This window comes from Ascaphus truei, chromosome 3, assembly GCF_040206685.1.
Source record: "Ascaphus truei isolate aAscTru1 chromosome 3, aAscTru1.hap1, whole genome shotgun sequence".
NCBI classification, from domain to species: Eukaryota; Metazoa; Chordata; class Amphibia; order Anura; family Ascaphidae; genus Ascaphus; species Ascaphus truei.
In genome coordinates this window covers 381,454,741-381,479,051 of record NC_134485.1, presented here as the reverse complement: position 1 = coordinate 381,479,051, position 24,311 = coordinate 381,454,741, and the positions used below count along the sequence as shown (strand labels likewise).

General features: G+C 41.5%; 1 protein-coding gene across 7 annotated transcripts in view; it reads right to left on the bottom strand.

Annotated features, from left to right (window-relative positions):
- The window catches only part of EXPH5 (exophilin 5), a 70,217-nt gene that overhangs the window by 15,167 nt on the left and 30,739 nt on the right, over nt 1-24,311 (bottom strand). For 3 of the 7 annotated variants that reach the window (XM_075592334.1, XM_075592336.1, XM_075592339.1), the window contains exons 2-4: nt 14,013-14,170; nt 11,267-11,426; nt 5,320-5,368 (exon numbers count right to left, since the gene is read on the bottom strand). In XM_075592334.1, the coding sequence (XP_075448449.1) occupies nt 5,320-5,368; nt 11,267-11,426; nt 14,013-14,170 (367 nt within the window). Of the gene's footprint in view, nt 1-5,319; nt 5,369-5,870; nt 5,954-11,266; nt 11,427-14,012; nt 14,171-18,123; nt 18,801-24,311 lie in introns of those variants that run through there. The other 4 variants (XM_075592337.1, XM_075592335.1, XM_075592341.1 and 1 more) reach the window with 4 other exon arrangements.

Sequence of the window (24,311 nt, the reverse complement as noted above, 5' to 3'; positions counted from 1 at the left end):
ACTTTATTAATAATTGTCACTTATTATTGAGTATAAGGTGCACATTGGTGCTCTTTTGTTCTTTTGTTAGGTAGGAGTGAGAGCAGGTAATAAGGCAGGGGAAGAGGTGGATGTCATGGGCAGAACAGAGGGGGGGGTTAGGTATATATTTGGGGATAAGGGCTGAGATGTATGGGGGGGCAGCGTCAATGAGAGGTTTGTAAGTCAGAACTAGGGTTTTCAATTTAATTCTAGTGGATAAGGGAAACCAGTGTAGGGATTTGCATAGTGGAGAAGCAGAAGTGGAGCCGTGAGTGAGGAAGAGGAGTCTGGCAACAGCATTTTGGATGGATTGAAGTTGGGATAGACGGATGAGGGAAATGCCAACTAGAAGGTAGCAGGAGTCAAGGCGGGACAGGACAAGTGAGCGAGTTAGTTTTTTACTTGCATCATTAGTGAGAAAAGGGAGTATCCTGGCAATATTTCCGAGGTGGAGGTGGCAGGACTTAGTGAGGGCTTGAATGTGAGGTATGAAGGAGAGGGCAGAGTCAAAGATGACTCCTAGGTAGCGGGTTTGGTTTGTTGATGTGATTGTGGCATTATTGACAGTGAGGTAGAGTTTGGGTGTTGGAGTGACAGTGGAAGGGGGAAAGATTATTCCTTCTGTTTTGGCCATATTAACCTTTAGAACATCCAGAGGGAGATTGCGGATAGACAGGTGATGACAAGGGACAAGAGAGAGGGGGAGAGGTCAGGGGAGAAGAGGTAGATTTGGGTGTCATCAGCATAGAGTGCATATTGAAAGCCGAAAGATTGTAGATATTCACTAAGAGAATGTATAGATTGAGAAGAGCGGAGGGCCAAGGACAGAGTCTTGTGGAACCCCGTCAGAGAGAGGGAGTGAAGAGGAAGAGACACAACAGAGAAGGAAACAGTAAGAGCGGTCGGAAAGGTAGGACATGAGCCAGGAGAAGGCTGCGTCACAGAGGCCAATTGAGTGTAGGATGTGCAGAAGAAGGGGGTGATCAACAGTGTTGAAGGCACCAGAGGGAATTTGTAAGGATAAATTACCCTTCGGCTTATCTATAAGTAGACCGTTGGCCACTTTTGTTAGTGCTGTCTCGGTGGAGTGAAAACCAGATTGCAAAGAGTCAAGCAGGAAGTTGGAGGAAAGGAAATCAGGTGGCTGTATACAAGCCGCTCAAGTAGCTTGGAGGCAAAGGAGAGATGAAAGATAGGGCGGTAGTTAGACAGATGAAGAGACGGTTTCTTTAGAATCGGCGTGATGAGTGCATGTTTAAAGGAAGATGGGAATGTGCCAGAGATGAGAGAGAGGTTAAAAAGGTGAGTTAGGGTGGGGCTTCCTGCGCCAGAGAGGGAGCATAGGAGGTATGAGGGAATAGGATCAAGGGGGCAGCTTGTAGGGCGAGATTATTAGGAGCACAGAGACCACCTCTTCAGTCACAGGGAAAAATGAGCTGATGGTGGAAGCAAACTTTGTGTGCGCTAAGGGAGGTACTGTAGGTGTTGTGTGTGAAGCATGACATGAAGAGATGTTATGTCTGATGGGGAGAAGGTGCAGTTAGGCAGAGAAGAGCGTTAAAAGGTGGCAAATAGGTGTTGAGGGTTAGAGGACAGAGTTAGTATGCAAGAAGAAAAGTAGGTTTACTTGGAAACGTAGAGAAGATTCACTTATTAGGTATACCCCCTCTATGTATACCAAGTCGGCATTCTATCCCACTTTTGGGATATTTTAATTCTTTTATCTTATCACCTACTATACACTTAGATGAGTTGAATAATAAAACTATATTATTTTTTACATTTTACCCTTCTCAGAACTAAATCTTGAACACTCAGTTTACATAAAGACATTTCATTGTTCAATACTAAATATTAATGGTAGAGTGCAACAATAGGGGTTTCTTTTGTGATCACTCATTGATCAATTGGTATTTACTTGGAAAGGTAACGGTTATAGGAGGAAAGTAGGAATCAGCTTCAGAGCATGATTTCCTCCAGTAACGTTCAGTAGCACGTGAGCACTATTGGAGGTAGCGTGTAGAGCTTGTTTGCCCTGGTTGAGACTTACGTTGTCGGGGTCGACGTGGTGGCAAGAGCGGACTTGTCTAAGGCTGAGTATGGAGAGATTGACAGGTCTGTTCAGGAAAGGTAACAGATGGGAAAGAGGAGAGGTTGTAAAGATGTTGAAAATTGGAGGGGGTCTAGAACATGTAGTTTTCTCTATGTGAAACAAACAGATATTGCGCTCATTAGTGGTATATAAGGATTAAGTGATATTGTGATCAAGATAAATACAACCTTGGTATAGGGAGGTTTTGTGCTGCTGCTGCAGGGAGATCCCTAAAGGAGTTTTAAACTTCCCACCAAGCGGCCTGCCGGAGACTGGTGAACATCATACGGGTAGGATTTCCAAAGAGACGTGCAACCCTTTGCTGAGCTGTATACCGAGGACCAGAGGACGATCCAGATACACACCAGCCTGCACATAGCTGTTTCCCGCGAGTGGTAACATGTCCAAAACATGTCATGCTGATTTATGCTTTTATTGATGTACGTGCAATAATCACCCAATTACTTTATAAAATTTATTTTAATACTACACCATGAGCTTTTTTTGCGCTGTTTTCTTTTTCTTTCAGTTTTCTCTATGTGTCTGGAAGTAGGTGTTGTGTGGGGTGCAGAGGGTAGAGTGAAGCTAAAGGTTAGAAGGTGAGGATCAGAGAGAGAAGGGAGGTGTTAGAGGAGTTAGAGTCAGAGCAGAAGCGAGAAAAAACATGTCAAGGGATTGTCCATTGCAGTGAGGAGAGGTGGTTAACTGGGAGAGACCATAGGAGGAGGTTGAAGAGATGAGATAGGCAGCTCAAGTGGCATTGGGATTGTTAGTAGATATGTTAAAGTTTCCCAAGATGACAGTAGGTGTGTCAGAAGTCAGAAAGCCAGGTGGCAAAATTGTCAAGAAATTGAGATGTAGGGGACGATAGATGACAGCAACACAGAGGAAAATGGGAGAAAAGAGATGGACAACATGTACTTCGAAGGATGTGAAGGAGAGGGAGGGAAATGGGTGTGTGCCAACTACTAAACTCTGTCTCTAAAGCCACCCTCTAACGTCATTTTTTCCTTCGTGAAAAAAAAAAAAAAGTTGCCGAACAACACATCAAAATGGGTTTAATACATTGGCACCCAAAGACAAATGTGGCCAATGGCCAATAACCTACCCACTTCTAAGGGTCACTTCCCCTTACTAATTCTCTAGGATCTCTCTGCTGCCTTCGACACTGTTGATTACCTCCTTATCCTGCACACACTCCACTCCAATAGGCTCAGTGATATAGTCCTCGTGGTTCATGTTCTACCTATTCAACCGCTCTTTCAGTGTTTCTCTCTTTGGTGTCTCCTGCTCTTCCCTTCCTCTTTCTTTGGGGTCCCTCAAGGCTCTGTCCTTGGCCCTCTGCTATTCTCAGCTTAACATATCCAAAACAGAACTTCCCCCTTCCACTGCCACCCTTACAACCAAATTCTCCCTGACTGTCAATAATACCACAATCTCAGGGAGCAAAGAGGTAGAGATACAGAGCACTAACATCATGCAAAAAATGAAGATCAAGAGGGGACTCCAATAAATAAATATATTTATTAGATCACATGCGATCAAATTGAGGTAAAAAAAAACACACATGTATTTTGCGCTTAATAAAGCGCTTTTTTGTGTGAAGCGTTTTTTTTTTTTTTTTTACATCTTTGATCTCATGTGATCTAATAAATATTTTTTTTTATTGGACTCCCCTCTTGATCTTTATTTTTTGCGTGATGGTAGTGCTCCGCATCTCCACCTCTTTGATCCCTTGGATTTCAACACAGGGGAAGTTGCACATCACAGAATCTCCAAACAGATTATAAGGACGGACCTTGGAATATGAGAGTTCCCCACTTCGAGACTACCTTGTCTCATGTGTTATGTTCCTCAATGTTTATTATATGGGAGATGTTTATTGCTCAATTTATGTGTGCTAATCTGTTCTAGACACCATTAGGCATTATTATTCCCATAGAAACCAGTTGTTCATATACTGCATTCTCTATTAAGGAGGTTCTGGACTTTGTGATACTTATACAAGCAATGTTACAGAGTTTCTGTTTGGTCTAAGCACCATATCCTCTTGGACTTTGCAATACCACAATCTCATCAACACCTCAAGTCCACTGCTTAGGGGTCACCTTTAACTCTCCTTCATTCCTCACATTTATTCCCTGCCGTCTCCAACTCCAAAATATCGCTAGGATATGCCATTTTCTCACTCATGACAATTAAAATCCTAATTCGCTCACTCATCTTGTCCCACCATGGCTACTGCAACCTTCTCATAGTTAGTATTCCCCTTGTCCACATCGATCCCAAATGCTGCAACCAGATTTATCTACCTCCCTCACCGCTCCACTTCTGTTCACCACTATGCAAATCCCTACACTGGGTTCTCATATCCTATAGAATCAAATTGAAAGCCCCAGTCCTGACTTACAAAGCTCTCAACAACACTGCCCACAATTACATCTGAGTCCTCATTCCCAAATATATTCCTACGTTCTGCCCATGAGATCCGCCTTTCCTCCTGCCTCATTACTCCCTGACACTCCCACCTACAAGACTTCTCCCATGCTACCCCCTCTCTGGAATTCTCTACCATACACCATGCACCATCAGACTCCTCCCCAGTTTTCAGACATTTAATAACACCCTGTAAACCGATCTTTTCAAGGAAGCCTATCTGCTATATCCCCAACATCCACTGCACACCCTCCAAACCTATTGGGCCCAGCAGTGCGGCTGGACCAAACTCCACGTTAACACACCCTAACACCCACACCGCCTAACATCTACACCCCCAAACCTTAATGGGATTAGCCGTTTGGCTGGGCCATACGCCATCCTGAGTCATACTCCGTCCAACTATGAGTAGCCACTTTACCTTTTGTTTCAACACTGCCCCTTATTCCCTCTAGATTGTAAATTCTCAGCAGAGCCCTCATTACCGTTTGTATCTGTTTGTGCTTGTTTGTCATTCTGTTTATGGAATATACATAACTCTGTATCTCCATTGTACCGCACTGCGGAATATGTTGGTGCTTTACAAATAAAACGATAAAAATAATAATAATGTGCTGCAGATCCATCCCATTAGGAACAAGCAAATCATGGGCAATAACAGAAAAAAAAATATGGTTTGGTTCAAAGGCATACATTGATTGCACTGCCATGTCTCTTAAGCTGAACACTGCCAGATGGTTCTGTAATACATCATAATAAAACGCACATACCTTTTTATTTTCTTCAATATTACTTGATATCTGGTTACCCATAGGACTGCTGCCATATGAGAGAGAGAGAGAGAGAGAGAGAGAGAGAGAGAGAGAGAGAGAGAGAGAAACACATTATTCCCAATATAAATACAGTAAATTTACAGTTACTTGCCTAGCATGCTACTATTGTATTCTTCAAACATACCAACACTTACAGGTCAACATTATGATAATGATCCAGTCCTGGTTTTGTATTCCCATTTGCTGATCTGTTAGCAACTTTGGTATAATTGAAAGGCTGAAAAAGCCTCACTATTGCATTGTGAATCTCTTTCTTAGGATTTTCAATTAGTATTAATAAGTCTCACTTACTGCAAGTTAGTATCACTTGCTTGGAATGAGTCTCTTTCATCAAACTGCAAATCTCACTCACCTGGAATGAGTCATTCAAGGAAAACCACTGAGGAGTGTCCCACTTACTACAAACAGTCTGTTTCATTAAGAGTATAATTTCTAGAAGACCATTTCAACAATTCACTGTGGCCCAATAGACTTCTGTGGAGATTTACCAAAGTTGGAATGATAAGGATCACTTGCTGTTCCACAACAATCCGTCTTTCTTACTTGGTTCGAGTCTTTACACTTTTCACTTTATGCAGATTTTACTAAAAAAAAAAAAAGTTTCCATACTATGAATCCACCAATTTTTAAGCACATAGAGGAGTATTTAAAGTTGTCTTAACATGCTTGTTATAGAAAAAAAATGCAAAGCTCCTGGGCGGTCTCAGCTCTCAATGAACAATCTAAGCACAATTAGTTCAAAAAGAAAAACATTTATTAGATCAAAAAATGAACACCCACAAAGGGTAAGAAAAAACTCTGACACGTTTCATCCTGTCGGAAGGACTTTGACATCTAACCCTAATTCTTATAGAAGAAAAGGCCTGATTATGAGGAAGAATTGGCTAGTTTGCCATTACTGTGATCTAAAGGGCAGCAGGGGAACCAAAAATCGAATATCTTTAGAGTCCTAGATAGAGACCACTTTATAACGGCAATCTTGGTTAGTCTACAGAAAACATGATGAAAACAACTTGGTAATGTAATTGTTCTTAACAATTGTAAGCAAAAAGAAATGTAAATCAAACATTTGTCTATTTTAGTTTCTTTGAAAATTAAGAATTTTCTTTTGACTTGGGCCTCCGAATAGGGGAGTGCTTTTACATTTAGGGCCACAGCTGCTAAGTAGTGCTGAAAAACACCTTAGGGCCCTCCATTCATGCGCCATAAAGGGCCATATTACCAAGCAGTATTATTCCATAAGGCCTCTCATACCAGAACACACAAACATGTTTAATTAAAAAAAAACATTGCCAGATTTTACTTCTTTAACGTATCATGCCCATTAGTTAATTTATGGGACTATTTACTCTAACCATAAAGAGATTTTGGTGACGGAAAGTGTATTAAGACTAGTCATTGTTATCAAAGAGATCAGATGGATACAAATATGTTCAACCCTATCGTCACATGCTAGTAAGGTGGGCTGCTGCTTCATGGAGCTACCAATACAAGTATGAAACGGATTATGACCTAAATTAGCTTCCATTTGCCAAAAGGTCTGTGTAGTGTGGCTACTTTATATTTTTGGCAAATTTAAGTATAGCCATGGCTGGTCCAGCCATCTCTCTACCTTCCCCGTCATGTAAGTTCTAATAAGATGTAGACAGTGACAGGTTATCCATGGGGTTTCCCCCCTCCTCATGCCGACTTCCTGAGTGGAGATGGAACAGGGATCTGTGATAGCCAATGGTGGTACAGATACTGGGCCTTCCCTCTTTGAGCTGCAGGAAGGATGTATCTAAATTATAGAGTGAAGTTCAGTCCCTGTGGAGTGAGACCTTCAGTTGGTTTTCAGCCTGCCCCTGTATGGGGTAGGAGAATGTTGGAGACGTCACCTCCCGGCTGGGAGGGGGACATATGGGCTGAGGGCAGCTATCTACTCATGGGCTGAGGGCAGCTATCTACTTTAGCCAGGCCTCAACATTACCCGCAGGCCAGTACCATCCAGAAGCCAGGGATCTATCCTATCAACCAAGCATACACTGTAATGACACCGGCAGTGGCTGCTACAATAAAGATCACCTTCATTTATACTTCTGGCTCAGTGGCGGTCTGTCAGACAGAGGTATATGGGGTAAAGGTTGTCATGGTGGGACTGCTTTCAGCTCTGCTGAAACCACCATGTCTGGAGGCGCTGACACCAAGTGGAAGAGAACCAGAGGATCCCCAAAAATACTGTCCTGTGCCCCCACTCCATCGCGGGAAACTCATCTCCCCTGTTCCCTCGCAGGTACTCAGCACTACACCAGCAGTAGCCTACCCAAGTTCTCCCGGAGGGGGTGCGGGGGGGGGGGGGGGGGGTGGGAAGAGTGGAAACATGCACTACATAAGTTTGTCGATATATTTATAATCAAATCTGTAATGCAGCTTGTCGTTTTCACCCTTTATGTAGGAAATGAGGCTTTAATGCACATATGCATGGTAAGCTTTAACATGTCCACACCCTTCCCCATTCACTTTAAAAGCTTAATCTGTAATCAAATTCTGTCCAAGGCCCAGACACACATTCAAACTGTACAATGTTGTTTCCTTTTGAGAGTCCTTCCCTGCCTGCAAGCACTCCTGTATTTATTTCATAATTTGGAAGCTCTTGAGGGGAAGGCAACGACGCCAACGACCTGTCAATTATATCAGTAATCAGGTTCATACTTGCTGCAATATAGCTTGATCACTCTATATGGCTATATATATATGAAACTAAAATATAAACCAGTTGATTGTGGTCACTAAGCAACAAACACACAACATGAACATTTGCATGGTCCAACATGTGGCTTTTTTTTTTCTTTGTAGATATTTTGTTGATCTACAGGAGTTTGAAAAGGTTAGTGGTTTAGTTTTTTTTTTTTTAAGCTTGCTAACGGAGGAACCGACACGTTTGTCTTCCAATGAGTGGGATCCACTTCAAATACGTGAAACAGCCTTCTAGTTCTTATGAGGAGACTCACTCCAAGTGATTTAGTGTGCCCTCCACTGAGGGGAACACACCCAGAATGAATAAGACTGACTTCCAATGAGTAGGACACGCTCTCAACATGTGAAAGTGCTTTCTGAGTGATACTTGAAAGGTTTGCCCAGTGTACAAGACTATTTGACTGACTTCATGAAAGCCTCCTGCCCTTCTACTTAACCCTTCCCCTACATTTTATGCATTATTCTTTAAAAAGCACTGCATGGGAGAAAAAGGGGTTTACAATCCCAAAGGCGTCAGCCAAAGCGTGTCACCGTTTACTGCCATTCGTTAATGTCTGGTAATGTTACAGCTGTTATATTGCATTCTTAAACTCCCCAACACTCTCATTCTCTGTACCCAATGTTTCAACCTCCCCTGCCTTAGAGATTATAAAATCATTGAGGCAGGGCCTCTACTAACACCACATAGCAGGCCTATCCTACCTCTTCTAACACCATTTTAATCCGGTCTGTAAATGTTACTTATGCCCATAATCATCTCTCTAACTATCTATGAAATGTCTGCAAACTGAATGTATAACCTTTGTTCATTTAATGCAACTATGTATTATTATACAGTAACACTGTCTTTTCCTGTCTGTCTCATGTATAACAAAATAATTGTATTTAATTGTAGTTGTTCTTAAAGTGACTGTAAAGTATTGCGATTGCCCCCTTAAGTGGAGGCCTGTATTTACTTAAAAATTAAACGATGATGAGTTATGGCGCATATAATATTCTATTTAAGTATAAAAAGGACGTACATGTTCAGGCAGATACTTAGGTGGGATTCATCCTGCTACGAGGTGCAGACAGCAATTAGCACAGAATCTACCATACATTTCCTACTGCAGCCGATTAAGAATATAATCATTGTTTATTGTTTAGCTAGAGTATTATATAACACTGTATGAGGTTGGCTGACAAACTAATCATACTTCTTCACAGATATAACTATGTAAGTTAGGAATGTTTCATTGGTAACTTAACTTTTACAAGAATAATCTTTCTCCTCTCATTGTTGTACATTAAATACATTGCAATGGTTTATATTCACTTTGCAGATGTTTCCCCCTGTTGGTTAGTTCTTTGGGTATCTGACCATCAAGTCCACCAGTCCTTACATCCATTCTAGCATTCATCCCACAATGTTTGCAGCCTTGTGGTCTATGTATCAATGTAGCAGCTGCTATACTTTCTGGACAAGCTACCTGCCTATCTAAACAAGCTCCCCACCCCTACCATACGCAGCGCTTATCATCTGAGATCTGACTCCAAAAGGCTGTTCACAGTCCCTCGGTTCAACAAAGAATCCAGCTGCACCTCCTTATGTTACCGTGCACTTCATAACTGGAACAACCTACCCAAGACTCTCAAATCCGCCACCGGTCTTAGTACTTTCAAAACTAAAGCTGTCTCACATTTTAATCTGATCTGTAACTGTTACATACGCCTATAACATATATGATATATTAATATATCTTTTACTGTGCATGCAATGTCTTTATATATAATATATAACCCTGTTCATTTAATGTAACCATGTATTGTCATCTTATCTCTGTGCCCAGGATATACTTGAAAACGAGAGGTAACTCAATGTATGACTTCCTGGTAAAACATTTTATAAATACATAGCCATCTAACAATCTAATCCCTCTTGCGCTGTGGCATGGATGTTTTTTTTTCCCCCTATTAACCACCTCTCTGTAACGCAATGTTTAGAAAGGAATATCTCTAGCTGAAGAAGGCTGAGGAGACCGTTACTTATGTATGGCCATATTCAGAGGCACACTATTTTGTATAAAAGCTGTGAGTGTGAATAGCACAAGGCAGGAGGCCCCCTCACATCTCTGTACAACACATTTCTAGAGTGCTGGTTGAAACCAAAGCAGCAAAGTGGAGTATCCATAGGAGACAACTAAACATAAACATATAATTTAAAACCAAGTTGTATTTAATTAACGACCAGTGTACAGTATTTTAATCTGGCTGTATGCCAATTCTGAAAGTGCTGGAACATTGACGCTTCTATATTCTACTAATAATAATAATGGGCAGATTTGCATGTTTGAAATCTGAACGTCTTAAACTCGAATGTTCGTTCAGAACGCGAAGCACAATTCCAGCCAAAACCCAAGAAATGCTCATCGCCTGATTCTTTTTTTTTCCTTCTTAAATAAACTTGGCAAACTTTTGGGTTCGCAAAGTTAAAAACACCAAACTTTTGCTATACAAGTTCCAATTTCCATACATGTTTCTCCTCTTTTTCTTTTTTTTACACAAATCCAGAAACCAAACTGAGTTCTGGCCAAACCAAACCACCAGTGAAAGTGCCTCTCTTAATAAGAACAAACAATGCAATATGCTTCAGTCAGTTAAAAAAAATAATAATAAGTACAGTATATTGTACTAATCATAGAATAATAGGATTCATCTACACTCTGCTTATAAGGCTTGTAAAAGTTATTTCATATATGAGGAGAAAGGTACATGGCACACTGTTTGATGTGAGATAATTGTGAAATGAACCTTCGTATCTCTATTGCATCCATCCCTATTAGATTGCCACCCTAACGCCTCACTTCATCAATCTTTATTATCCCTTGCAAGACACCACTCCAACTGAAAAAGTGATAACAATCAGAAGCCCTAGAAGCACACATTCGTGTCAACTGGGAAATGATAATGTGATGTACTGTACAGATGTGGTCCATACCATTGCCCACCACAGCCTGTTATGCTGTGATAGATCAGACTAAAACTTAGTATTATTACAGAATGGAGATAACATCATCACTAGAAAATAAGACCAGGAGAGTAAGAAAGAAGTCATCTAGGTCCCAAATTAAAACAAACAATGCTTCAGCTTTAAAAACATAATTATTACCTCTCCTGTTGAGACTGAGGCTTTACATTTTGCTTTCGGGATTTCCTGAAGGAGAACAAAGAGGTGAATGGAGATCGGATGCCAAGGACAGACGGCCCAGAGATGGAGCTCTTTGGAGAGTGCAGAGTTCTTGATTTGGACATTTTGGAATCCTCGGAGTCTAAAACACATAAGCTACAGTCAGGACAAGCCCACACACTACAACCAGCCACATTACTGGAGATGTTTGCTTGCTTCGCTGTTTGGTAACTAGGAACTACCTTAATGCCATCATTGCCAGTGGTCGGTAGTACATTGTTTTCTAGTATTTCAAATTGACACCATAAATATGGACTATACATATTATTTAATATTACAAGCATATTCTTTGAAAGGGAATATACAAATACAACTCACCATATACAAATGTAATCCCTTCACTGCTTCTGATGAGGAGCTAAGACGCCATTCAACTTCATACAGCATTTGCTAAATAATGCTCTTTAACAACCGGCTACTGCTATAGCAAGATATGTTGTCATCACAAAATACAAAGAGGTGTGTCCTTTTCCGTCTGTCTGAGTATCCAGTCAGTAATGTAACAGTACAACGTGTCTCTAATGTGTTTTAAATAGGCAGTAATATACAGTATGAGACTGGTAAGGCAAGTCATTCTTTGCATGTTGAGTAATATGAAACGAGTAATGGAAGCGCTATACAAGGCCAATTACCCTTAAAAGTGTAGTACCTCCAAAGACAGACAAACAATGGTACGTTTTGGGGGTTAAATCTGAGTGATTGACTCTTTTCAAAATAATCAGCTTGTCAGGTTGGAGGAAAGTTGATTATCAGACACCTATGAGTATTTTTTTACATATTTGAAGACTTCTGTTTTTATCATTTACAGCAGGACCTCTGATAAGGGGAAGTGATGGTGGGATTTGTTCACTCCACCCCAATGATAAGGTAATCAGGGTTATCAGATTACCAAGTAGGAAGGGAGCACGTCCAGCAAGAGAGAAGTAAAAGAACACCAGTTCAGATGATCATTTCCATGATCAAACTTTAAGAAAATACACTTTTAAACATGATTATGGTTAAAGGCTTCAAGCACCATTTATAAGCATGGTTACCCTCACTTTTTAGTCCTTTTCTTTTCCGTTTAACTATATTGAGTTGTCATTTCAAGAACATTTTGCAGACCAGCCTGTGAAGATGCTCACTCGGGAATTATATCTACAACCTGCAATACTTATAACATGTGCAATAATACAGATTTCAAAAATAAAATGAAAATTAAGAAAACTCAAACGATTCAACACTCAAACCTGTGAGAGTAAATAGTAAGCAACTTTATACATTACCAATGGCGTGTTTAAAAAAAAAAAAAAAAAAAGGCAGAATTGGTTAAAATGCTGAAATAACAGGAAATGCGAGTACTCGAGCTTCCACCTTTAACCGGACAATAAAAATAGTGCTAAGGAAAACAGGCTACATAATCGCTCATCTAAACACATTAGGCCGAGTCCCCGCTAGCGCTGAACGGGCGGCGCTTGCCCCAGTTACTTACATATATAGATATATGTAAGTCCCTGCTCACGTGGTGCGCGCACGCTCGAACGCAGGCACACATGCGCTCGGCGCTTATGTAAACAAAAAAAACCTAACTTTCCAGCGCGCTAAATTCGCTCCTCCCCCCCGGCGCGTTAATGCCAGGAAACCCGGCGCTCATGCTTGGAGCGCTCTCCAAGCATGAGCACACTCAGCGCCAGCGGGGACTCAGCCTTAATTGTCTCATCTTGCTGTCAAAACCATAAACAAGATACAGACTATAAGTGCCCGGGGGCAGGGAATTCAGTCTGCTGTTTACGTACATGCGCTTATGCCCGTAGCACATCCCCTGTACTTTATATTGCTTATAGACCTACAAGTAAATGTTCTACTTATCTAATTAAACAACAAGAATATGGGCACACAAAAAAGTTAATTTAAACTTAATTCCGTAATCATTTAAAAAAAAAAAAAAAAAAAATCTAGTCATGTGTGATGCACACAATTATGTTTTTATGTAAAAAAAAAATTAGGATTGAAACACAAATGAAGCTCTAAATCTGAAAAACATTTTAATCAATATTATTTATTTATTTCATAGAAAGATTTAATTAAAAAACAAATTGCCATTATTCATATCTTGTGAAAAAATGATTGTGCTTTTTTTGGGGTCTGTGTAATTCTAATCTTATCAGCTAATGATGGCAGCATAATTAGTTTGTAAAGAAATAGGGTACAGACTAACAATGTGTGTGTGCGTGTGCGTGCGTGCGTGTATTTACAGTATATGTTTTTATTACACAAATATATTAGGTAAAGATTGTAAACACAATCCAAGTAATTTGTTTACTATGAACATATTAAACGTTTAAAAATGTATTTACAAACAGTTGATTTAACAAAAAAATGTAAAATAAAAAAAGCATCAACCCCTCTATTTACATGGCCATTAGTTCACTTTGGACCTATTTATTACACATATTGCTGGGATTTCGAGGTCACATTGTGAACATAGGCATGTGCTTGGGTGGGAGCTATAAACATGGTTTCAAAACTATAAATTCAGATGAGGAGAGTACATTCAGAATTTACCCAACCACTTTGCACAGACTAATCCTTTTCTCCAACAGCATTTCTTAAAAGCATCTATCGGGTGAAAGTTTGGTCACACTGTAGACCCACCTCCTCCTGTCTAGTCTGAATCTGGGTGACTCACCTTTAGGGCTTTTCTTCTTCAGCCGATAGGTCATGGGCTGCTTCAACAAGCTCCACACGCCTGGATCATTCTTAAACTTTTTCCTCTGGATTTCTTCGAACCACTCGCCAGTCACTCCGTGTAACCATTTCAAGTCCCTCTTGGTACGCTGCAGTTTGCTGAAACGAAAGATCAGGACAAGGTTTTTCTAGCTGCTACACGCAGCGAGGTTTCGTCCTTCCAATGCAGAATTCGGTGGTTCATTCTACTAATGGGGCATATTGACGACGCAAGCGTGAAACCGGTTATACCAGTTGTTTTGGACTGATTTCTCCAAGCAGTCACGTCACAGACTGGGAGCTTCGGTGATGGCACACCTGAGTGCGCAGAATAACTGCAGATGTAAGTTTTTTTTTTAGCTCTGTGGGGGTATAAACACGTAATGTAAGACAGAAGATGGTTATGCAATTCCAGGTGCCAGTAAAAAGAAATAAATAGAACATGTACTGTACACCGGGTCCCATTCCACCCTACAGGCAGAGATGTGAGCTCAGACATGTTGTCCACGGCTGATCTGTCATTAGTAGATCAACAAGGCCACCTAGCAAAGTATGATGGATTTGCAAGAAACGGAAAACACGCTTACTCATTAAACAACTTCTTGGCTGTTTTAACCCCTTCACTGTCACAAGGGCCTGGCATACACTGGCAGTGAAGTGTTATATATTTGTCTGAGAACATCAGATACATGTTGTCCCTGTTCAAAATCAATCAGAACATGTAAAAGTGGAATTTTCTTATTCAAATAGCAGATACCACCAGCAATATGTGCCTTTATTTTGACAAATATAAGGCACACATTGCTCTACTTCTGCTCATAGCAGCACTATGCCTTCATTAATAGCCACAAAAGAATGAAAATTCCGTCACCAAGAACTGTCCATTATATAAAGACTAAGGTGCACTTTATTTTTTAAGCCAGTTGATGTTTACAAATTATATGTATAATTGTAACTTTGCTCATTAGCATGGCACTACCCAGAATCCTTGTCTAAAGCACCTCATGACACGTTACAGTGGGGTGAAGGAGACAGGCTTGAGGGACCTGAGGAAGATATGCAGATACACTTACAGGTGTTCGCTGTTTTTTTTTTAAACTCAATTTTTATTAAATTTTTTTGGGAGAGGGGTAAATTGAGAAAATAAAAGATGGGAAGGGTACAAAAAATAAAGACAGGGGGGAAAGAACACATCCATTTAGAATTTTACCTAGCAAATCATCTTATAACATTCATACACATAGTCAGTATATATAGCAGTTTTTACAACAAAATTAGGTGGGTATTAATATTTCGTTGACCAGCATCCAAAATCCATGGCATCCACACCTTCTGGAAATCTGCACATGTATCATTGTTAAGACTAACCAATTTTTCCATGAAGCAAATCTCCCAGACTTTATTTTTAACTTTAGGGATTGAGGGGACAGTTGGTTGCTTCCATACTGCCGCTAGTTTGCGTCTTGCGGCTGAAAATAAGTGGCATAATAATTTATTCTCATGTCTCGTGAGAAGGTGATATGGTTTGTTTAATAGGAATTAACAGGGATCTAGGGGGAGGTCAAAGCCAAAAAAACCTCTGTGACCATATCTTGATTCACTCTTTTAAGGGCGATGTTGCTTCAACATCACATTATGGCAGGGTTTCTCAGCACTATCCTCAGGAAATCTTTGCCAGCCTAGGAATAACCAACACAATTACTAAGAGCACATGAATGCACTTATTTTATAAAAGAATGTGTAATGGTTTGTTATCCCCAAGGTAAATCCTGGCTGGAGGTGTCTTGTCCAGAAATCACTGCTTTGACTGGCTTGGATACATTAACTAAGCACTTCAATAGCCCTAGACTCATGGCTACTGTCCCACACCCACAGTGACTCCTACCAACCATTGCAGTCAAACACTGCCATCTACTGCCCTTATTCCATCACCTGCTGTCTCTAAGTCTCCCAACACACCACTTAGATTGTACGCTCACCGAGGCAGGTATTTCCTTTCCTATTGTCTGATTTTGTTTGTATAATCCCTGTACTGTATTATATCATTTTTAAAGCGCGGCATACCGTTAGCTATATACTGTATGTGTGTGTTTTAAGTAAAACATTTCTTGCTCTATCCATTGTAACATCGCCCGAAGAAGAGATCAGTGTATCTCTAAAGTTTGCACAAATAAAAGCATTTCGTTAGCCACAGAATGTTATTGTGTATGTATAGTTGTGTGAAAAAGAAAGTACACCCTCTTTGAATTCCATGGTTTTACATATCAGGACATAATAACAATCATCTGTTCCTTAGCAGGTCTTAAAATTAGGTAAATACAACCTCAGATAAACAACAACACATGACATATTACACCGTGTCATGATTTATTTAACAAAAATACAGCCAAAATGGAAAAGCCATGTGTGAAAAACTAAGTACACCCTTACTGCTTCCATAGGAATTAAGATGCTAAGTAGCAGACAGGTGCTGCTAATAAAATGCTCTTGATTAATTGATCAGCAAGTGTGACCACCTCTATAAAAGCCGAAGTTTTAGCAGTTTGCTGGTCTGGAGCGTTCAGGTGTGTGTTAACACAATGCTAAGGAGGAAAGACATCAGCAATGATCTTAGAGAAGCAATTGTTGCTGCCCATCAATCTGGGAAGGGTTATAAGGCCATTTCCAAACAATTAAAAGTCCATTATTCTACAGTGAGAAAGAGTATTCAAAAGTGGAAAACATTCAAGACAGTTGAAAATCTTCCCAGGAATGGACATCCCAGCAAATTAATCCCAAGGTCAGACCGTGCAATGCTCAGAGAAATTGCAAAAAAAACAAGAGTTACATCTCAGACTCTACAGGCCTCAATTAGCATGTTAAATGTTAAAGTTCATGACAGTACAATTAGAAAAAGACTGAACAAGTATGGTTTGTTTGGAAGGGTTGCCAGGAGAAAGCCTCTTCTCTCTAAAAAGAAAACCAAAACACAGTATATCAGCACAAACACCTCATACCAACTGTCAAGCACGGTGGTGGAGGGGTAATGATTTGGGCTTGTTTTGAGTCACAGGACCTGGGAACCTTGCAGTCATTGAGTCTACCATGAACTCCTCTGTATACCAAAGTATTCTAGAGTCAAATGTGAGGCCATCTGTCCGACAGCTAAAGCTTGGCCGAAATTGGGTCATGCAACAGGACAATGATCCCAAGCACACTAGCAAATCTACAACAGAATGGCTGAAAAAGAAAAGAATCAAGGTGTTGCAATGGCCCAGTCAAAGTCCAGACCTCAACCCAATTGAAATGCTGTGGCTGGACCGTAAGAGAGCTGTGCATAAATAAAGGCCCGCAAACCTCAATGAACTGAAGCAACGTTGTAAAGAAGAGTGGGCCAAAATTCCTCCACAACGATGTGAGAGACTGAAAGTCATACAGAAAACGATTACTTCAAGTTATTGCTGCTAAAGGTGGTTCTACAAGCTATTGAATCATAAGCTATTAGTTTTTTACACATGGCTTCTCCATTTTGGCTTTATTTTTGTTAAATAAATCATGACACGGTGTAATATGTCATGTGTTGTTGTTCATCCGAGGTTGTATTTACCTAATTTTAAGACCTGCTAAGGAACAGATGATTGTTATTATGCAAAAAATTTGTGAGGCGATTCTTTAAGAGGACACATGAGTGATATAAACTAAACTTAAACCTTATAAAACTTGTAAATATAATAATAGTGCTCATGTGTATATAAGTGATATTAAAATATAGCGAACGTCACAGCTCAACCCTATAAGGGTCGATTGTAGAAAGTGGCTTGTGGGGAGCGCAGATACCACCATATGTGGAAAAATATAAATGATAATATAGTGTAGTAAATTCTACATAAATGACAACTAGGTATTTCACAGATGGGGACTCACAATTTCCCAATAGGATATCAGCAGTGGGTATATCTGTATGGTGTAGGTACTTCTCTCAGGTAGAAGGTAGCTGGTCTCAGCAGAGTTTTCCCTCGGTGACAAAGATGACACTTTTAGTGCAACACTGCATGTTCAATAAATATATATTTAAGCAATAAGAATTCACTTACATTTTGCACTATGTGCATAGACACATAAAACTATAGATGCGCAGCTCGTATGTCCACAGTCAGCCCTGCTGTTTAGGATCGTGTCGAGTCACTTCCGGTAGTCCGTCGCGTCACTTCCGGTTGCGATCGATCGCAGGTATGGAACAACTGGATCAGGGTAGTACTGGGGACACTCGTGGCTTGCTGCAGTTCAACTCTACCCGTTTCGCTTGTCGCATAAGCTTCGCCATGTGTCATAGTATTCAAAGAGGGTGTACTTTCTTTTTCACACAACTGTATATACACACACACACACACACACACACACACACACACACACACACACACACATATAACAGCCCTCCGACGCATCAGATTCGGCTGCCCATGCAAAACTTTAGTACAGTACAAGTGCAACCCTGGCACGACCCAGATAAAAAGGTTTTGGGCTAGTGTTCCCTATGCAAAAAATGGAAATAGTTGTTTGTAATACTCATTAACTATTTAATTGCTGGGGAGGTGTGGGGGGGCAAATTACTGCATATTGGTATTCGGTTTCCGGGAATTTGATTGGTTCAAGGTCCGTCACGAGGCGACAGCCCTTGAAAAATCAAATTTTGCCGGGTACCAGTTTTTGCTCCGTCGCATTGTCGCCGTCGCACTTACTATAAGCGCACGCGGCGGCGGCGATGCGTTTGTTTTTGGTCGACGTCGCATCGCCGTCATTAGAAGCGCGGCCTTAAGGCATACTTAATACCTTTGCTGCTTTTGTTAAGTACGAATGACTAGATCATACGAAGGCAATGCTAAAGGTTGTAACGCTGCAGTGATTTGTGCTAAGAGCATTCCTTAGCTTAGGGGTGCGCAATCTTTTCCCCCTGCTGGCTCTCCCCCTCCTTACCTTGGCTCCGGCGCTCTGATGTCACAGCGTCGCCAGAAGCAGTCTGAGCCAAGGCAAGTGAAGTTACAGAGACCTTCGCCGCTCCCCCGGCATTTAATTTAAATGCCTTCGAGAAGAGCGCGGGCCTCTGTAACCACCGTACCCCCTGCAGAGAATCTCGCCCTCCCTGCCATAGCTGGTTAGTAGTGTAGCTGACATATTGAGGAGAAATAACTATAATTAATAATAAAAGGATAAGTGAATGCAATTACGTTGACAATATTTTTGTAAGTGTAACAGGGTCTTTGAAACATATAGTGTAGGCTAATGTAATTCCTTCAGTACTAGAGGGGTCAGTAACACACTAAATGAATTGGCTATTCCAGCACAGACAAGTTAGAAATGGGTGTGTCAGTGCTGATATGGGTATTTAGTGTTTGCAAAGGTGTGTCTGTATATACAGTTCATGCTGCTATGATGTGGCTATTTCTCTCTCTTTGAACCTAAAATTACCAGCATGCTTTCAGGCTCCGACCATACACTGCTGGGCTAATATCAATCACCTGTGTGTGTGTGCAATGGACTAATGCCCAGAATGAGAAACTGCGACTTCCTAAAAAGAAAAAAAACTGATTTACTAACCCGTTCTATAATGGGTTTGTTCTACCTCTGACGTGTGATCACTTCATCTTAATATCCAAGGATATTAAATGCAGTCTTGTTTCACATTAAAAACATAACCCCTACCCTATAAATGAATAGTGTGCAACTTAACCCTTTCAGGACTTCTCAATGCATTGCCAGGCCATTCAGTACTGAAAGGGTTCATGAGTATTAGGAAACCGGATATCTAACTATTTCTGCTTAGCAAACAGAGGCCGACAACCTTTATCTGTGACCCAGTGGTATACAGGGCAGGAAACAGACCTGTGTCTTTGCAGTGAGGCCAATTAAAGTTCTATGTTCTCAGAGAGAAATTTTTCATTGCACTATGCAGAATGATTTTAAGCGCAACACCTCCTGCCAGTACAGGTGGGAGGAGGTGTTATGCTTAAAATAAAACACAATCCGTGGCTGTAACGAGTACTTCTCAATGCTGAAGGACGGTGTCCTTTTGTAAGAAACACACAGGCCCACTTGATTGATATTCGGGGAAAAGAATGCTCTGGAATTTTAAGATTTGAAATGAAGTACATTTTGGGGCATAATCTGTCTGAAAAATCCCAGAAGATTGCCATGACAACATGACACCTCATGGGCCCGTGACGTCACGCTGTTATGACAACGCCATTGGACATCGCAGAGCCGTGATGACTGGACTGTGAGGGGGAGATGGCGGGAGGAGGAGATGCCGCTGCCAGAGAAGGCAAGAGCAGATGTCCCACACATGTGCCTGCACCGAGCCCCGCAAATGTCCCAGCAGGTCCTGCTGGCACCTTCTAATTGATCAATACAAATTGATTTTAGGTGTGCATTTGCCATTAATATGTCTTCTCCTGATAACTGGTCATTTTTACTTCCATACAGACCAACTTCATTCTTCATTGTACGGAGATATTACTCCAGTGCCATCCTCACATCCCAATGCAAATAACAGGTGCAACTTTGTCTGTTTATTCAGATGGTCGTTAAAAAAAAAAAAAAAAAAAAAGAGAGAAAAGAAAATAAGTTTTGGCTCCTGAACCAGCCCCAGGAGAGGGAGAGCTGGACTGACTATACATTTAGAACACTTCCTCCCTAAGGCACAGAGGGGAGGGCACAAAGTCTGCTCCATGATTGGCTACATACAGACCCAGTTCACCACCACCCCTGTCACTCAGAGAGACAGCATGTGTGTGTGTGTGTGTGAAGGGGGGGGGGGGGTAAACCCCACAGGATAGCCTGACACTGCCTGTAGCCACTAGGACTTACGTGACAGGAGGCAGAAAGTATAGCCTGGACCAACCATGACTAACTACATTTATGTCAGCCCAAATGTGAGCTAAGGAATCTCTCTCCTGTTTCTCACATCAGGCTTTTCTAAAAGTCATAATCAGCCAGGTGGAGTCTGGTTGATTGCCTGTGTGCAATTAACCAGCACACTGCTGAAATTAGAGGCAGTTTCTCTCAAACAGTGATAAGTCCCTGTTACAGGGCTCAAATTCCACGCCGGCTGATGCCTTTCTGCGTCTCTGCCATTTGAGGCGGGGAAACAGGGAGGGTCGGTCTGTGCGGTGTTGGCCCCGCATCAAACAGCAGTGAGGGAGAGAGGCAGAGACCAACACTCCACACATATAGACCCCCTTTGTTTCCCTGCCCCCTCCATGGCTGACTGAGTACTCACTCAGACTGAATCAGAACAGCACTATTTCCACCCCCCTCACCCAGGTACAACTCTTAGAGGGGGGTGTTTTGTGTAATTCTGTGTGGATGGAAGTAGGGTTGCCAGATGACTTCTCCAAAAATACTGGACACAATGGTGAAAGGTGCGACACGCTCGAGATACACACACACGCCTCTCACCTCTCTCTGATCTATGCTGTTTCCTCCTCTCCTTGGCCCCACACACAGGCTCCTGAGACCCCCTCCTGATTGCACATTGCTGCTGGGTAATGCAGCCAGGTAATGCAGCCAATGTGTACAGGTAGGTGCATTACAATCCATGTGTGTTAAACTAGATGTACTTTACAGGAACAAATCCTCCATAAGTCTGCTGGTCAGAAAGCGTATCGCACAGCAGATATCAATGTCAATTATCGACTATGGGGACATAGTATACGGCTCAGCACCCCAAACCCACCTTAGCAAACATGACACCCTCTACAATTCAATATACCATTTTGTTCTCCAATGCAACTACAACACACACCACTGCGAAATGCTCAAAGATCTAGATTGGTCATCACTTATGTCTAGGCGCAAAGATCACCTTTCATTTCTTGCCTTCAAATACTTTCTGGACAAGCTACCCATCTATCTGAACAAGCTCCTCACCCCTACCACATGCAGCACTTATCTGAGATGTGACTCCAAAAGACTGTTCATGGTCCCAAGGTTCAGCAAAGTATCCGGCCGCTCCTCCTTCTTACCGTGCCCCCCAAAACTGGAACAATCTACCAGAGACTCTCACAGCCTCCACCAGTCTAAGGCTAGGTCCCTGCTGGCTACTGCAGCGCCTGCTGTGGCGGACACTGCAGAGACAAGAGCCGCCCCACAATGGGGCCTGGCCGCTGCAACGGGGAGCCACCAAGCTGCGCCGACAAACTCCTGCTCAAGAAAATTGAGATCAGGACTCGCGATGGAGCTCTAGGCCACGCCCCCGGCGGTTCAGTCAATGAGGGCGAACCTACCAGGTGACGTCACGGCCGTGCCCCCGTCACGCCCCCCTGTTGCTCACTGCATGTAGAAAAAATGGGGAATAAACCCCAATGGATCCGATGCTACAGAACCATGTGTAAGTAGTTAACAACACCTACAACCAATGCCAAAGTCCACAAGGGAAGGGGTCTCACTGCAAGTATACTGAAGTAATAAGTAGTAGATAAAGGGTAGCGTGTAGGGACTTACTACCGGAACGGGGGCTAGAATGCAGACCGAGTGCTAGAGGTACAAGGTGACATGTCCGCAGGCACGCCACTTGTAAGCTCAAAATGAATTACACAGACTGCTGCCCTTACCCGACAGGTGTCCTCGCTAGCCCTGCAGCCAGTCCGGGCTTGTCAGTGGTGAAGACGCCGTCTCAATGCTGATAGATGGCTACACCCCAACTGTATCCCAGCATGCAAAGCGCTCCGGCGCGTCCCAGGATTCAAACGGATGGCGCTTCCGCTGGAAAGGTGGATGTATGTCCTCCTTGCTAAAAATATGAGACCCCTGCGTGCTCCATCCAGTGTAGATACAGGTAAAGTCGAAATGGTAGATGGTCACTGCTCCCTTGAACTCCGCCAAGCTTTAGAGTATAAAATCAGCTTTATTGAAACAAAATGCTGAACATCACAGACAGGAACACTCTGATAAAGTCCCATGTCGGGATGAAACGCGTCAAAGAGTAAAAAACCCTGACCCACAAGCAGACCTAAATAGAACAAGCTCCAATCTGATTGGACAGAGTGAAATAAGACCCAGCAGATTTAAATGAATAAATCAGAAGAACTGAAGAGGCTGGGTCAAAATGTTCTGAATAGAATTGCTTGTGTGTAAAAACAAATGGTAAAAGAAGTAACAAAAAATGACATATATGTACAACAATTAATTAAAACCAAAGACACGTGATTAATAAGAAAGAGATGTATTGGATATACACTCTCGGGACGCTCTACCCACTTGGCATGAATTCTGATTCGGAGTTAAAACACTTCCTTCAGGGCTGAGAGGGATAGCTACAGTACAGAGACTGTATTACCATATACTAATCATTAATTATAATTTTTGTTTTATTTTTTATATATATTTTTGTTAATTTATTTAGTTATTTTTTTTCCTCTTATTCTTCTCCATTTTAATGATTATGCATGTATACATAAGAATTGTTTCATTACTTTAGTTTATATTAATGCTTGAAATCACGTGTCTTTGGTTTTAATTAATTGTTGTACATATATGTTATTTTTTGTTACTTCTTTTACCATTTGTTTTTACACACAAGCAATTCTATTCAGAACATTTTGACCCAGCCTCTTCGGTTCTTCTGATTTATTCATTTAAATCTGCTGGGTCTTATTTCACTCGGTCCAATCAGATTGGAGCTTGTTCTATTTAGGTCTGCTTGTGGGTCAGGGGTTTTTACTCTTTGATAAAGTCCCATGTCGGGATGAAACGCGTCAGAGTGTTCCTGTCTGTGATGTTCAGCATTTTGTTTCAATAAAGGGAAAAGGGAGACCAAAAAGCGCACCAGCACAAACGGAGCAGGAAGAACCCAGGACAAAAAAAATGATTAAAAGGGCACTTTAATGTGGCAAAAGACCCATCCAATGCATTTCGAACGTCGCAGCGTTCTTTTTCAAGGATAAAACACAATGTGATAACATCCATTATATACCCTCTTACCTGTGGGCCATTTCGCGCCAAAAATCAGAACCTGATGATGTCATAACAGAGCGACTCAGTGCCGATCTAAGGGCAAAAGGAAGTACCAAAGGCAGTGTGGCCATCTTGGATGTGGGCAAACATAGGAACACAATAACAAAGCTTTATTGACCATTCCAGCAGAACAAAATACATTGCTGCTAACTGGACAAGCATATTTAAACGAAATAAAGCTATATTAAACTAAACTAATGCTTAATAAAGGGTACTATTATATCAAGAAAAAACATGAACAAGGTGGATTAAAAAACTAGCTGTGTTGCAA